Consider the following 12,612-nt stretch of genomic DNA (forward strand, 5'->3'; position numbering starts at 1 on the left):
AGTCAAATGACTGAAACAAGTAAAAGAGTAAGGTATTATGTGGTATCTAGACAAGATTCCACTCAAGCACACACACATACACACACAAAATGCACACACACATACACACACAAAATGCACACACACATACACACACAAAATGCACACACATGTATACATACGACAGGCTTCGGTTGGCCCAGGATCAGCCCATGGTGTCATGCAGTGTGACTGAATCTGAACCCGCACAGTTGAGAAACAAGCTTCTTAACCACACAGCCACGTCTGTGCCTATTAAGAATAAATGAAAGTTGTCTTGATATAAAACATGACAACCCTTCTAATGCTGGTGCTACAATAAAACGCACTCAATACATTCTATAAAGTGATTGCTGCTGGGAAGAGCATCAGACCATAGAGATCTCGAGCGAAATGTGGTCTCCACCTCATCGAAGACAGACTGTCATGGAAAAGTAGACCCAAGAAAGTAAATTAACGATTTATTGGTTGGTTTTTAAAGGAAATAATTAAATAAATGATTTAATCATTGACCTTTTGTTATGATATGTTTTGTTTGTGTTTGTACAATAACTCCTCCCCTCTTTTTTCTTTTTGTCCAGGGATTCACGTGTTTGTAGCGTACTTCTCTCCGAACCCTTGTTTCAAATAAATTCTTTAAACTTCCTCTTGGGACAGGATGAATGTGCTGAGATTGATGTCACAACTTATAAGAAACAGTTTAATCTCAGAGAAAGTAGGTGGTGTTTGTTTTTCTCTTTTTATGCTTACATGCACACACACACACACACACACACACACACACATACAGAGTTAGAATGAGACAATTGGGCACAGCTGTTTGGGAGCTGATGATGTGGCATGGCTGATTGGACATTCAGCCTGTTTTGATATCAGTACTTTTTGGCACTGGTGACACCCGTGAGCATGCACAGGGCATGTCCCAGCACATCTTCGCCATCATCTCTCTCTCTCTCTCTCTCTCTCTCCTGCTCACTCTCCTTTCTTCTCCATGTGTCCACTGCAAGACACCCATATCTGTCCCTTCTATACCTTAAATCTCTCAACTGACACAGAGTCACACTTGTTTCAAAGCAAAGTAATATTTCCCATGGCTAAATCAGAAATGAACAACACCTCTTGTATGGCAGTGACACTCATTTACAACTATCCCATGATGTCAAGACAAGGTTATACACACACACACACACACTGGCACTCCATCAGTTATGACGATGAGGGTTCTAGTTGAGCCGATCAGCGGAACGGTCTGCTTGTGAAATTAATGTACAGAACACTTCACAGACATGTGGGCCCTTACTGTAGTTTTCAGGGAGATTCAGTGTGACACAGAATGTGACAAGGTTGGTTCTTTGAATTACAGGCACAACACATTTTTGCCATCTGAGTGGACTGAGCAGCATAAAATAATGTCTTTCTCTCTCTCTCAAGGACACAACACACTGCCGGGTATTGAACTCACAACCTTAGGATCATGATCCAAATATCCCTAACATCTAAGCCACATGCCTTCACCCTACATATACCTAAATGCCCCCCACACATACAAGGAGGTTCTTCCAGTTTGTGGTTTTGTAATCTTCACTTAAAATCCATGAATCATAGAATGAAATCCTTCTGGTGTTCAGATATATTTCATCACTCTTTTGTCACAAGATATCATCTGATTAAAGCTTATTGATTTTGATGTTGTTGTTTTATCAGTCAGCCAAGTAAACAGCGAAGAAATCAAACAGGTTGAAGACTTGATAGAATATCTACAAAATGAGATTGACAATAAGTCAAAACAACAGAAGGTAAATATACTAATTACTTAATTCAATTAAACGTAATTGAAGTTAATTTTTCTTACTAAAACATCATCCAATTTACAGGCATGGCTGTGTGGTAAGAAGTTTTCTTCCCAACCACATGCTACTGGGTTCTGTCTCATTGCATGGCTCCTTGGGCAAGTGTCTTCATCTATAGCCCCTGGACAATCAAAGCCTTGTGAGTGGATTGTGTTCTTGGGTGAAACATTTCATTTCATGTCGTTCCAGTCCACTCAACTATAAATGGGTCACCCTACGACAGAATAGCCCTCAGATCAGAGACATGTTGATCTGCTCATCTAGCCAGCAGGGTCGTATCATTTGAAAGCTGAAACAATGGGAAGCACATTGTGATCAGTGATGGTTGATACTACGATTGATAGATAGATAGATAAAATCATCATCATTGTTTAACGTACATTTTCCATGCTGCATGGGTTGGATGGTTTGTTTGAGATCTGGAGAGCCAGCGGCTGCACCAAGCTCCAATCTGATCTGGCAATGTTTCTACAGCTGGATGCCTTTCCTAATGCCAACCACTCCAAGACTGTATTGAGTGCTCTTTACGTGCCACCGGTATAGGAGCCTGTCAGGCAGATCTGGCATTGACCACGTCCAGATGGTTCTTTTTACATGCCACTGGCATGGGTGTCAGTCAGGGGACATTGGCATCGACCACATTTGGATGATGCCTTTTACGTGCCACTGGAATGGGAGCCAGTCAATGGGAACTGGCCACAGCTACAATTTTAGTTTTACTTGACTCAACAGGTCTTCTCAAGCATATCATATTGCCCGATGCATCAAGGGTACTCTTAAATGGGCCAGACATACAACACCAGCATCGGCCATGACTGTGATCTCACTTTAGTTGCCAGGTCTTCTCAATCACAGCATATCTCCAAAGATCTCGGTCTCTTGTCAATGCCTCCGTGAGGCCCAACGTTTGAAGGTCATGCTTCACCACCTCATCCCATGTCTTCCTAGGTTTACCTCTTCCACAGTTAGGGTGTGGCACTTTCTCACACAGCTATCCTCATCCATTCTCGCCACATGACCATACCGGTGCAGTTGTCTCTCTTGCACACCACATCTGATGCTTCTTATGCCCAACTTTTCTCTCAGGGCACTTACACTGTCGTGTATGCACACTGACATTACACATCCAGCAGATCATACAAGTTTCATTTCTTTCAAACCTACACATGTCCTCAGCAGTCATGACCCATGTTTCACTGCCATGTAGCATGACAGTTCACACACATGCCGCATACAGTCTACCTTCCATCCTGAGTGAGAGGCTCTTAGTTGCCAGCAGAAGTAGGAGCTCCCTGAACTTTGACCAAGTTATTCTTATTCTAGTCGCTACTCTCTCAGAGCAACCACCCCCATTACAGACCTGGTCGCCTAGGTAGCAGAAGATATTAACTACTTCTAGTTTCTCCCCTTGGCATGTGATAGAATCTGTTTTCTGTACATCTTCAGTGTTTATTGCCCCTGTGCATCTGCTATGCACAATTGCTCCACCTTTTATGTGTCCATAGCTTACACCAGGTATATCGTATGGAGTTTCTCCCTATGCCTTTTCTACAGATTGAGCAAGGCCATCTACCTGAAGGGGTTTGTCATTTGACAACCTTCTTACTTACTAAGACTTTGATTTTTGCTAGGTTAACCCTAAGGCCCTTCAATTCTAGACCTTGCTTCCACACCCTAAACTTCATCTTTAGTTCTGGCAGTGACTTGGCTATTAGAGTAAGGTTCAGCATAGGGGAGCTCCCAGGGGCAGCCTGTCTTGAATTCCTCTGTTATTGCCTGGAGGACTATGATGAACAAGAAGGGGATGAGGACTGATCCTTGGTAAACCCCTACTTCTGCCTGGAATTCTTCACTATACTCGTTGCCAACCCTCACCTTACTGACAGCATACAGGGCTTGTGCAGCTCTTACCAACCACTCATCTATCCCCAGTTTCTGCATTGACCACCTGATAAGGGATCGGAAGACCCTGTCAAAGGCTTTCTCCAAGTCAACAAAAGCCAAGTACAGAGGTTTATCTTTGGCTAGATATTTCTCCTGCAGTTGCCTTACCAGAAATATGGCATCAGTGGTGCTTCTGCCTGGCACAAAACCAAACTGCATCTCATCTAAGCTAACTCTCTCCCTAATTAGTGGTGCTATGACCCCCTCTGTAACTTTCATCACTTGATCCAATAATTTGATACCCCTGTAGTTATTTCTATCCAGATATAGATAGATAGATGTTGTGTTCATGTTTTTAATTGAACTCCTTTATTTTCAGTCTTTAAAAGATGAAGACGTTTGTGCTATTTGCTATGCAAATCCCATCTCTGTTATATTTGATCCTTGCGGTCACAAGTCATGCCGGTAAGAAATTTGTTCTCTTTCTGATTCAGTGTTTTAAATGTTTTTAACAAATTTACATTATTTACATTTGATGGATATTTGTCCTCGTCTTGTTTGTTATTAACATGTTTCGACTGATATACCCTCCAGCTGTCCACAGGTGTTTTGGGCATATGGTGTAGTGGTTAAGAGCGCAGGCTACTAACCCCTAGATTCCGAGTTCGATTCCAGGCAGTGATCTGAATAATAATAATAATAATAATAATAACATCAAAAAATACCTTAGAAATGAGAACCCAGGTTCAAACTTTCCCCAAGACACCTGATGAAGGCTTGGAGGGTATATCAGCTGAAATGTGTTAACAACAAACAAGATGAGGACAAATATCCGTCAAATGTAAATAATGTAAATAATTCCTCATCTCTTAAATATAGAACTGTTTTTAACAAATGTTTTAATGATTTGCTTTTGAATGAATTTTATAATCTTGATATATTTTAAAAACCTGCAACACTTTAGCCTCCAACATGTTGCACCAGTCGACTGGTTGTATCATGTTTCTGCTTCAATAATATGAGTTAAAAGCTAAAGATTTAAAGATACATCCCCGCCCAACGCTTCTTCTTCATTATATTCACCCTGATCACTTGTTCCCCATTTTACCCCCCACCATCTCTCTCTTCCATATGTTCTTGCAAACTCTACTCACCCACATTCCCTGCTCTTCTATCCCTATTCCTATTCACCTTGTACTTTGAGGCTCTACCCTGACACCTCATCACTACTATTTATATCTCTTTCCAGCTCTACCCTGGTCAGTCCCGCATCATCACTCCCACCATCTCTTCTATATAAGATGACTAACCATGTAACTCCTCAACACGATGAAGCCTGTACCCTTCTATCCCCTTCTCTCATACTTTAACTCCTGATTCCCTAACACAATTCCCACTCCCCTCTCTGCTGTAACCCCACCCAATTGAAGTGGATCTTAGTCTCACAAGCTGCATGGCTACTTTGCTAGTGCTAATACCATGAAGGAAAGTACTGTAAAGTGGTTGACATAAGGAACAACCTCGAGCAATAGGAACCATGTGAGAAAGCAGATGGTGCAGTGTGATGCAGTCCTTGGACCTATCAAATCCTGTCAAACCGTCCAACCCATGCCAGCATGGAAGACAGACGAATTTTGAAGCTGCCAACTGTCATCATCATCGTTTAACATCCGTTTTCCATGCTGGCATGGGTTGGACGGTTTGACTGGAGACTGGCAGCCAGTGGGATGCACCAAGCTCCAATCTGATCTGGCATGGATGCCCTTCCTAATGCCAACCACTTTGAGAGTGTAGTGGGTGCTTTTTCTGTGCCATTGGCCCAGGAGCCAGTCAGGCGGGCCTGGCATCGATCACGTTCAGATAGTGCTTTTTACATGCCACCAGCACGGGAGCCAGTCAGGCAGGCCAGGCATCAGCCACATTCGGATGGTGCTTTTTACATGCCGCTGGCATGGGGGCCAGTCAGGCGGTTATGTGTCTAAATAAAGTCATACATTTCCCTTCCTTGTTCAATCATCTCCTCCAACTTCCTTAAATCTCCTTCTCTGTTGGTTCTTTTCCCACGATTCTTCACGAAACACTATTCTTGCAGCCATATCTGTCATTTTCACTTCTGACCTCACTCCCACTTCTCTTCTATCCACACATACCACAAATCCCCCACCAAATCCAGACACTCTCAACCACTTTTCCTTAATCCATTCGTTAATCCTTAATCCATTCGTTGTGCCTTCCTCAAATAAACAAAAGATTTTTGAGTTAACAACACAGAATAAGCCGATGAATCTCTGTCTCCAAGTCCTCTCTTATGTCTAAAGTTATGACTTCATTTGTATGTTTGAGTACAACATGTGTGAGCAGCAGAGCAATGACAGATGCTACATGTGTGAGTGCAATGAAACTCAACAGATTTACATCTTCAAAGATTCGACAAGTTATCAGCTTTCTCCCTCTGGAATGAATCACCATCATCCCCACCACCACCACCACCATAACCTTGTCCTCCATTAATCTTTTAATTCCGATTCGTCGTATCCATTCAATTTGAGTTATTGTGTCTTTCAGAAACTGCATCACTTATCAAATGATGAACAAGAAGGAATGCTTCTATTGTATGACTCCAGTAACATCGGTTCGTGATATCGAAAGTAATGATGTCGATGTAACAAGTGCAGCAGCTGCCGGCAAGGCGAAACCCAGCAGCAACAACAACACGGAGAACAAGTAAATTCACATCTTTAACTCACCGCACCCAAGAAATATCACCACCAATGCCACCAACACCGCTGTCGCCATCTTTAGATAAAATTACAGAAAATTTTAGAGAAATAAAACTAAAGACATTGATTTTTCTCAATATTTTTCAATCTTTTAGCCATTTCAGAAATGGAAAAAAAAAAACATGGTTTGTGTTTTCTTTTTAAAGAAATTAAAGAACATAAAGAACATATGAAATGAAATGAAAACATCTATTTTTAAGTGAAATCTCAGAATAGTATTTGGTGGGGAATATCAAAGAAAAATTTTTTTTTTCATCTTCAGAAAAGAAAACAATATTTGGGGATCCTCGAACAAAAAAAAAAAAAAAAAAAAAAAACCCGAGGCTCTAAAAAAGCACAAATATATTTAACAACTTCTTTTGAATAATAAAAAAAAAAAGGAAAAAAATGTCATTTGCTTCTCCGTATTAATAAGTATGTTCTGAATTCTATCCATGTGGAAGTATTCAACTAAGTCTACACACTGGATTATATACACTCTCTTCAGGTCCTTGTAGAACAGCAGAGTTAATTTAATAAATGGTTCATTGGTCTGTCTCTCCAACCAGCAAAAATATAGATTTTTAGTTTTTAGTGAATTTTAAATAAGAAAAATAACCGATAAGCATTAAAATTTAAGTTTATAATTAATTGAGGTAGAAATACGTTTATGTCTTAAATGATATTTTAAAAATATATTTATGTAAATTCAAACACACAAAAATGAATATTTATAACCATATTCTTAAATGTACAATTATTAAAATTGCATGTACAAGTATCAGCTCCTCTTTTGCTCTTAAGCACACTGGGCAGCCACAAGTTGATGCCACTGGTTTCTGTTGGCTTCATGTTTCTCTGCATCCAGCCATGTATTATTGGCCTCCCTCATGTTGGTTAGGAATGTTCTTTGTCAAAGACCTGACTCTTTCATGCTACTTCTGTATGAAACATAAAAGAACACTGTGGAAAGCAACAGAAAGCTTGATGTGTTCCACCAAGGATGCCTGAGAAGGATTCTGAGAACCTGCTGGCAAGACCACATAACAAGAGGGAATGTAAATGACTAAAAGATATTTGAAAATCGTTGAATATGTTTAGTGGTAAGAAACTCTCAAGAGAGCTGAAGGTCTTCAGAGAAGAAACCTCCCCTCGGGCAAGCGTTTCAGCCCTTAACTTCTTACACTGTAAGGGCAGTGGGGCCAGGTTGCACCCAGGTCACAATTCCTGGGTACCCTTCTGCTGACACCTTTTAGCCCTTTCTATATTGGAGAATTGTGCATTTAAACCACTTTGAGTTTCCATCTAGTTGGGACTCCTTTCCGTTGAATCAGTTTTCAAACTTAAGAAATAATTAGTTTACATATTTTACCCTGACATTAGCATTATATACACACTCACCTCCTTAACTAATTTATTTAATATGCAACTCCCTTGCGTAAACAGATTTCTGCTTGACTACTTTATTCGTACAAAATCCTTTCTATATTCTCCACATCCACATTCTCACCTGCTCTGTATTTCTTTGTGTATGTCTTTTATACGTTCAGACACAGATTTGGTTGCAAATAGATTTTGTTTACCATTTCAAAATATTGACTTTTATTGGCATAATAATTAAATTTTGTTTAAGGTAGCTTAATTTATAAATAAATTTCTAAAGAGACTGAAAGGACTTCTAGACGAATCCCCACCTCTTCCTGTCTTCAGAAATAATTCCATCTTTTAGATTATGTAGCCTATTCTTATGTTTATCTCTTAAATTGCCTTATAAAAGACTTCAGCTTTGTAAATCTTAGTTTCCTAGATAATATGAAAATAACATACAAAAAAAGCAAATAAAATATCAAATTTGTCTTTTTTTTTTTTTTCAAAAACAGATTTAACTCGTGAAATATATTCGACATTTTAAATATACTTTTTTTTTTTCCTGTTCATAAATTTCTCTCTCAGTTTTTTTTTTTTTAAAGACTTTGTTAGATCTTTAAAAAATAATGAAAATTAAAAAAGAAAGACTAGAAAATTATTTTCTAATTTCTCCCTTTTTTTTTTTTTTTCAAAAACAAAAATAGAAAAAAGAATTCTAGATGATTAAAAAAAGAAAGTGCATATCATAAACAAGTTGAAATCAATGCAACTTGTTAATATTATTAAATAAAGAAACTTTCTTTTATCAAATATCGGGATCTAGAATCAATGAAAGGAAAAGTTCTTGGATTTCATTGACCTCCCCACCCTTCCCCCTTTTCTAGTCAAACTAGTCAGAAACTGTGATGTCAGGCATTGATAAGACTCATCTTATATTTGATGCCTTTTTCTTTTTTTTCTTTTTTCAACTTTATTTTATTTCAACATTTTCTAAAAAATGAAAAACACCAACAAAAAAAAATACCTTACGCTATTTATTCGTTTCACATTTTATCATAAAATCCACCTTTTAATATTCTTTTTCTTTTTATTTTACAAAATTTACCTCTGTCTATTTTTTTACATTTGTGATTTTTGCTACCATCCTGGGACATTCTGTTCCTTAACCCTCACATTTTTTTCCTTGAAGGACAGAAATATTTCAGCAATACTTTATGGTGTATGTCTTTTGAATTATTATTATTATTATTGTGAAAAATCTCAGCTTTATTTTGCTGGGTGTGTCGGAAGTGTCAGCTGTTGACAACCAGTAGACTCAGGTGACACTTGTTTACTCATCATCATCATCATCATCATTATTATTATTATTATTATTCTGCTCGTAGTTGAGATGTTTCAATATTATTTATTGTTTTTGTTTTTTTTATTTTATGTCTGAAAAATGTTAAATGTAAACTTCAGTTTAAATGTAGAATATTGCTGTATTTTTTTTTTTGTTTCATTTTGAATTTATTCTTAATTAAAGAGTTAGTGTGTGTGTGTTTTTTTTTTCTCAATTCTCTAAGTGCTACTGCTCTTTGATATATATATATATATATATATATATATATATATATATATATACATATATATATATTTCAAAAGAATTCTAAGTTGAAAGCACCATTTCCATAAATGCTACAAATTATACTTCGTCAGGTTTAGAAAAACCAAATTCTGAAGACTTTCTTTCAGAGATGAAATTAAATTTAATTACGTTAATTCAACTTACTTTGAAAGTCAAGAAACAAAGTTTGCCTTAGAAGCATTGAGAGATGTATTAAAAGATACAGATAAGGAATTTGTCATTGGATCGGTTTAGCTTAATGGTAAAGCACTGGATGCGTAATCACAAGGATGTGAGTTCAAGTCTCATGGCTAGCCGATGACAGATTTTTCTGCAAAATATGGCTAGTTTATCCTGTTCATGCTATATTATTAGCATCATCCTGTGTTTGAGAATAAAATTATTTCCTTATCCATATCTTTAAATTTAATTAACTATTAATCCTTTAGCATTCAGATTACATACCAAATGCAATGCTTATTTATTCACAATGTTTTGAATTATCACGCATTATCTTGTAGATCTCATAGATTTTGATGATGTGGTTGTTTATTCTTTAGAAGGACATGACAAGGGAAGTGTCAGAGGCCAGTTCTGACCGGTTTAAACATAAAACAGGTCAATATTTTGGCCGGATATGGCCAGTTTAAATGTTAAAGGATTAAATTTAAAATATTTCTATTAAGTTTGTCGTCCAGTATTTCTTCAAACTATTTGTATTTATTTCATGAGTGTATTGACAAAAAATGCTTGCAGCTAATAGAGAAATAAATATAAATTATTTAGTAGCAGTTAGTTGAATATAAATATGTTTTTCATTAGAGGGGGTGGATAAATACAAAGTCATCTACAAGTATTGCTGTATGTTTTGGTTTCACCATATTCCAAGCCAATCCAAATGTGGTCATCTCTGTGATTTCAGTTGTTTTAGATCACAGTTGTCATCATTATCATTTAACATCTGTTTTCCATGCTGGTATGGGTTGTATGATTTGACAGGAGCTGGCAAGCCAAAAGACTGCACCATGTGCCATAGTTCCTGCAACTGGGTGCCCTTCCTAATGCCAACCACTCAACAGAGTACTTTTTATGTGGCACCAGTGCTTCTTCACACAGCACTATTACCATCATTTTAATGTCCAATCTTCCATGCTTGCATGGGTCAAATAGAATTTGTTGGACCTGATTTTTCACAGTTGGATGCACTTCCTGTCACCAACCCTCGCCTGTTTCCAAGCAAGGTAATATTTCCCTATGGTCAGACATGTTTTTCATGGAAGACTGAAAACGAATAGCACTGCTTGTATAAGGGTGAGGCTCATTTACAACCATTACATGAAACCAAGAGAAGAATTCACACAAACAAACTCACACACTAATAACAGACATCTTTCAGTTCCCATCTATCCAAATCCACTTACAAGGCTTTGGTAGGCCTAGGGCTAAAGTGGAAGTCACTTGCTCAAAGTTCTGTATAGGAGGACTGAACCCAAGTCCTTAACTATGGTTGGAAAACAAGCTTCTTAACTGCATGGCCATGCCTTCGCCTATCTGCAAAAAAAAAAAAAATGGAAATTAGAGAATCTTTTCATCTCAAATAGAAATGGTTGATCTCAGAAAGGAGAAGGGAACTACATTTCTTTAACAATAGTTTTTTTTTGCTTCAAAATGTTTATTTATTTTTACACTTTTATTAAGATACTCTCCTACCCTTTTTTGACTTTTTTTTTCTTCTTCACAAAATGGGAAATGTCTTAAAATATCTTTAAGGAAATTACTAACATTTTAATATGAAATATTCTGGTCTTATTTGTGGAATCTCACTGACTTTGAATTTGAAATCTTTCCCTTCGTTTGCTGTAAATTATCAATTATAGATGTGTTTAGGTGTTGTGCCGACTGGAGCATTACAGAAAACAATATTATTTTTTCCAATTCAGTATATTCTGAGTTCAAATTACACCAGGGTCAACTTTGCTTTCCATCCTTCTGGGGTTAACAAAATAAGTATCAGGCACTACAGGTGGAGGCGGGTGGTCAATGTAATTGACTTCCCTCTTGCTGGCCTTGTACCAAAATTTGAAACCATTGATTATGGCTACATTTTTGTCATTAACTCCTTGATTCCATTTTAAGTGAAAGAAATGGAAATATAATCTAAAAGTTTTCTCTAAAATTCAACAATGTTTCATTAATGGCAAGTAAAATATAGGTTGAAATTTACACCATTTCCCTTTTATAGAATTAAAATATCAGAGCATCTTATATTGATTTTGTTACTCTTGACAATGGTCACTCCCATGATGTATGAGTGTTTGAAGGAAAGGATTAAAAACCAAAGAAGCTGCATCTATTTGCGATGGATGCTTGAATGTGATTAGAGTCCAGGTTTGGATTTTGCTATGAAGGGGGACATTAATGATTTTGACTTTGCCTGGGATTGGACAGATGTGTATGTAAATTGCAGGATAGAATTCTTTTATTGTTCTGTTTCTTCAGCTCAAAATTGTTTAGATGCATCATGACACATTTTATGCCAAACAGATCGATCTAGGCAATAACTTTCCCAAGATGTTAAATTACAAATAATAACTGCTTCTGGTCTAGGCCCAAAACCTGCAGTTTGGGGTTAGAGGGCAAGTCAATTACATCAACCTCAGTATATAACTGGTACATTATTTTATTGAAACACCACCCCGAAAGGAAGGAAGACAAAGTCCACTTTGGCAGGATTCAAGCTGGAAAAAATGCCACTAGACATTAGACATTTTGTCTGACATGCTAATAATTCTGCTGGCTTGACACAACAATAATAATAATGATCCTTTCTACTAAAGGCACAAGGCCTGAAATTTTGGGGGAGAAGACTAGTTGATTGCATCGACCCCAGTACTCGACTGGTACTTAATTAATTGACCCTGAAAGGATGAAAGGCAAAGTCAATCTTGGCAGAATTTGAACTCAGAATGTAAAGATAGACGAAATGCTGGTAAGCATTTTGTCCGGTGTGCTAACGATTCTACCAGCTCGCTGCCTTAATAATAATAATAATAATAATATCCAGCTGAATTAATTACTCTTTTACTTGTTTCAGTCATTTGACTGTGTCCATGCTGGAGCACCACTT

At 37.4% G+C, this 12,612-nt stretch overlaps 2 protein-coding genes across 5 annotated transcripts in view; one reads left to right on the top strand and one right to left on the bottom strand.

Moving 5' to 3' along the window:
- LOC106882205 (E3 ubiquitin-protein ligase RNF123) overlaps nucleotides 1-9,416 on the top strand; it is a 117,990-nt gene extending 108,574 nt beyond the window's left edge. For all 3 annotated transcript variants that reach the window (XM_089348028.1, XM_089348024.1, XM_089348037.1), the window contains 4 exons: nucleotides 600-733; nucleotides 1,723-1,814; nucleotides 4,132-4,217; nucleotides 6,318-9,416. In XM_089348028.1, coding sequence (XP_089204154.1) covers nucleotides 600-733; nucleotides 1,723-1,814; nucleotides 4,132-4,217; nucleotides 6,318-6,480 — 475 coding nt within the window. In that variant the 3' untranslated portion in view covers nucleotides 6,481-9,416. The remainder of the gene's footprint in view (nucleotides 1-599; nucleotides 734-1,722; nucleotides 1,815-4,131; nucleotides 4,218-6,317) is intronic.
- LOC106882208 (peroxisome assembly protein 26) overlaps nucleotides 9,364-12,612 on the bottom strand; it is a 32,115-nt gene continuing 28,866 nt past the window's right edge. Inside the window, exon 5 of one of the 2 annotated variants that reach the window (XM_014932805.3) lies at nucleotides 9,364-11,036. In XM_014932805.3, coding sequence (XP_014788291.2) covers nucleotides 10,987-11,036 — 50 coding nt within the window. In that variant the 3' untranslated portion in view covers nucleotides 9,364-10,986. The remainder of the gene's footprint in view (nucleotides 11,037-12,612) is intronic. The other variant, XM_014932806.3, reaches the window with a different exon arrangement.

This window comes from Octopus bimaculoides, chromosome 1 (assembly GCF_046866305.1).
Source record: "Octopus bimaculoides isolate indiv1 chromosome 1, ASM4686630v1, whole genome shotgun sequence".
NCBI classification, from domain to species: Eukaryota; Metazoa; Mollusca; class Cephalopoda; order Octopoda; family Octopodidae; genus Octopus; species Octopus bimaculoides.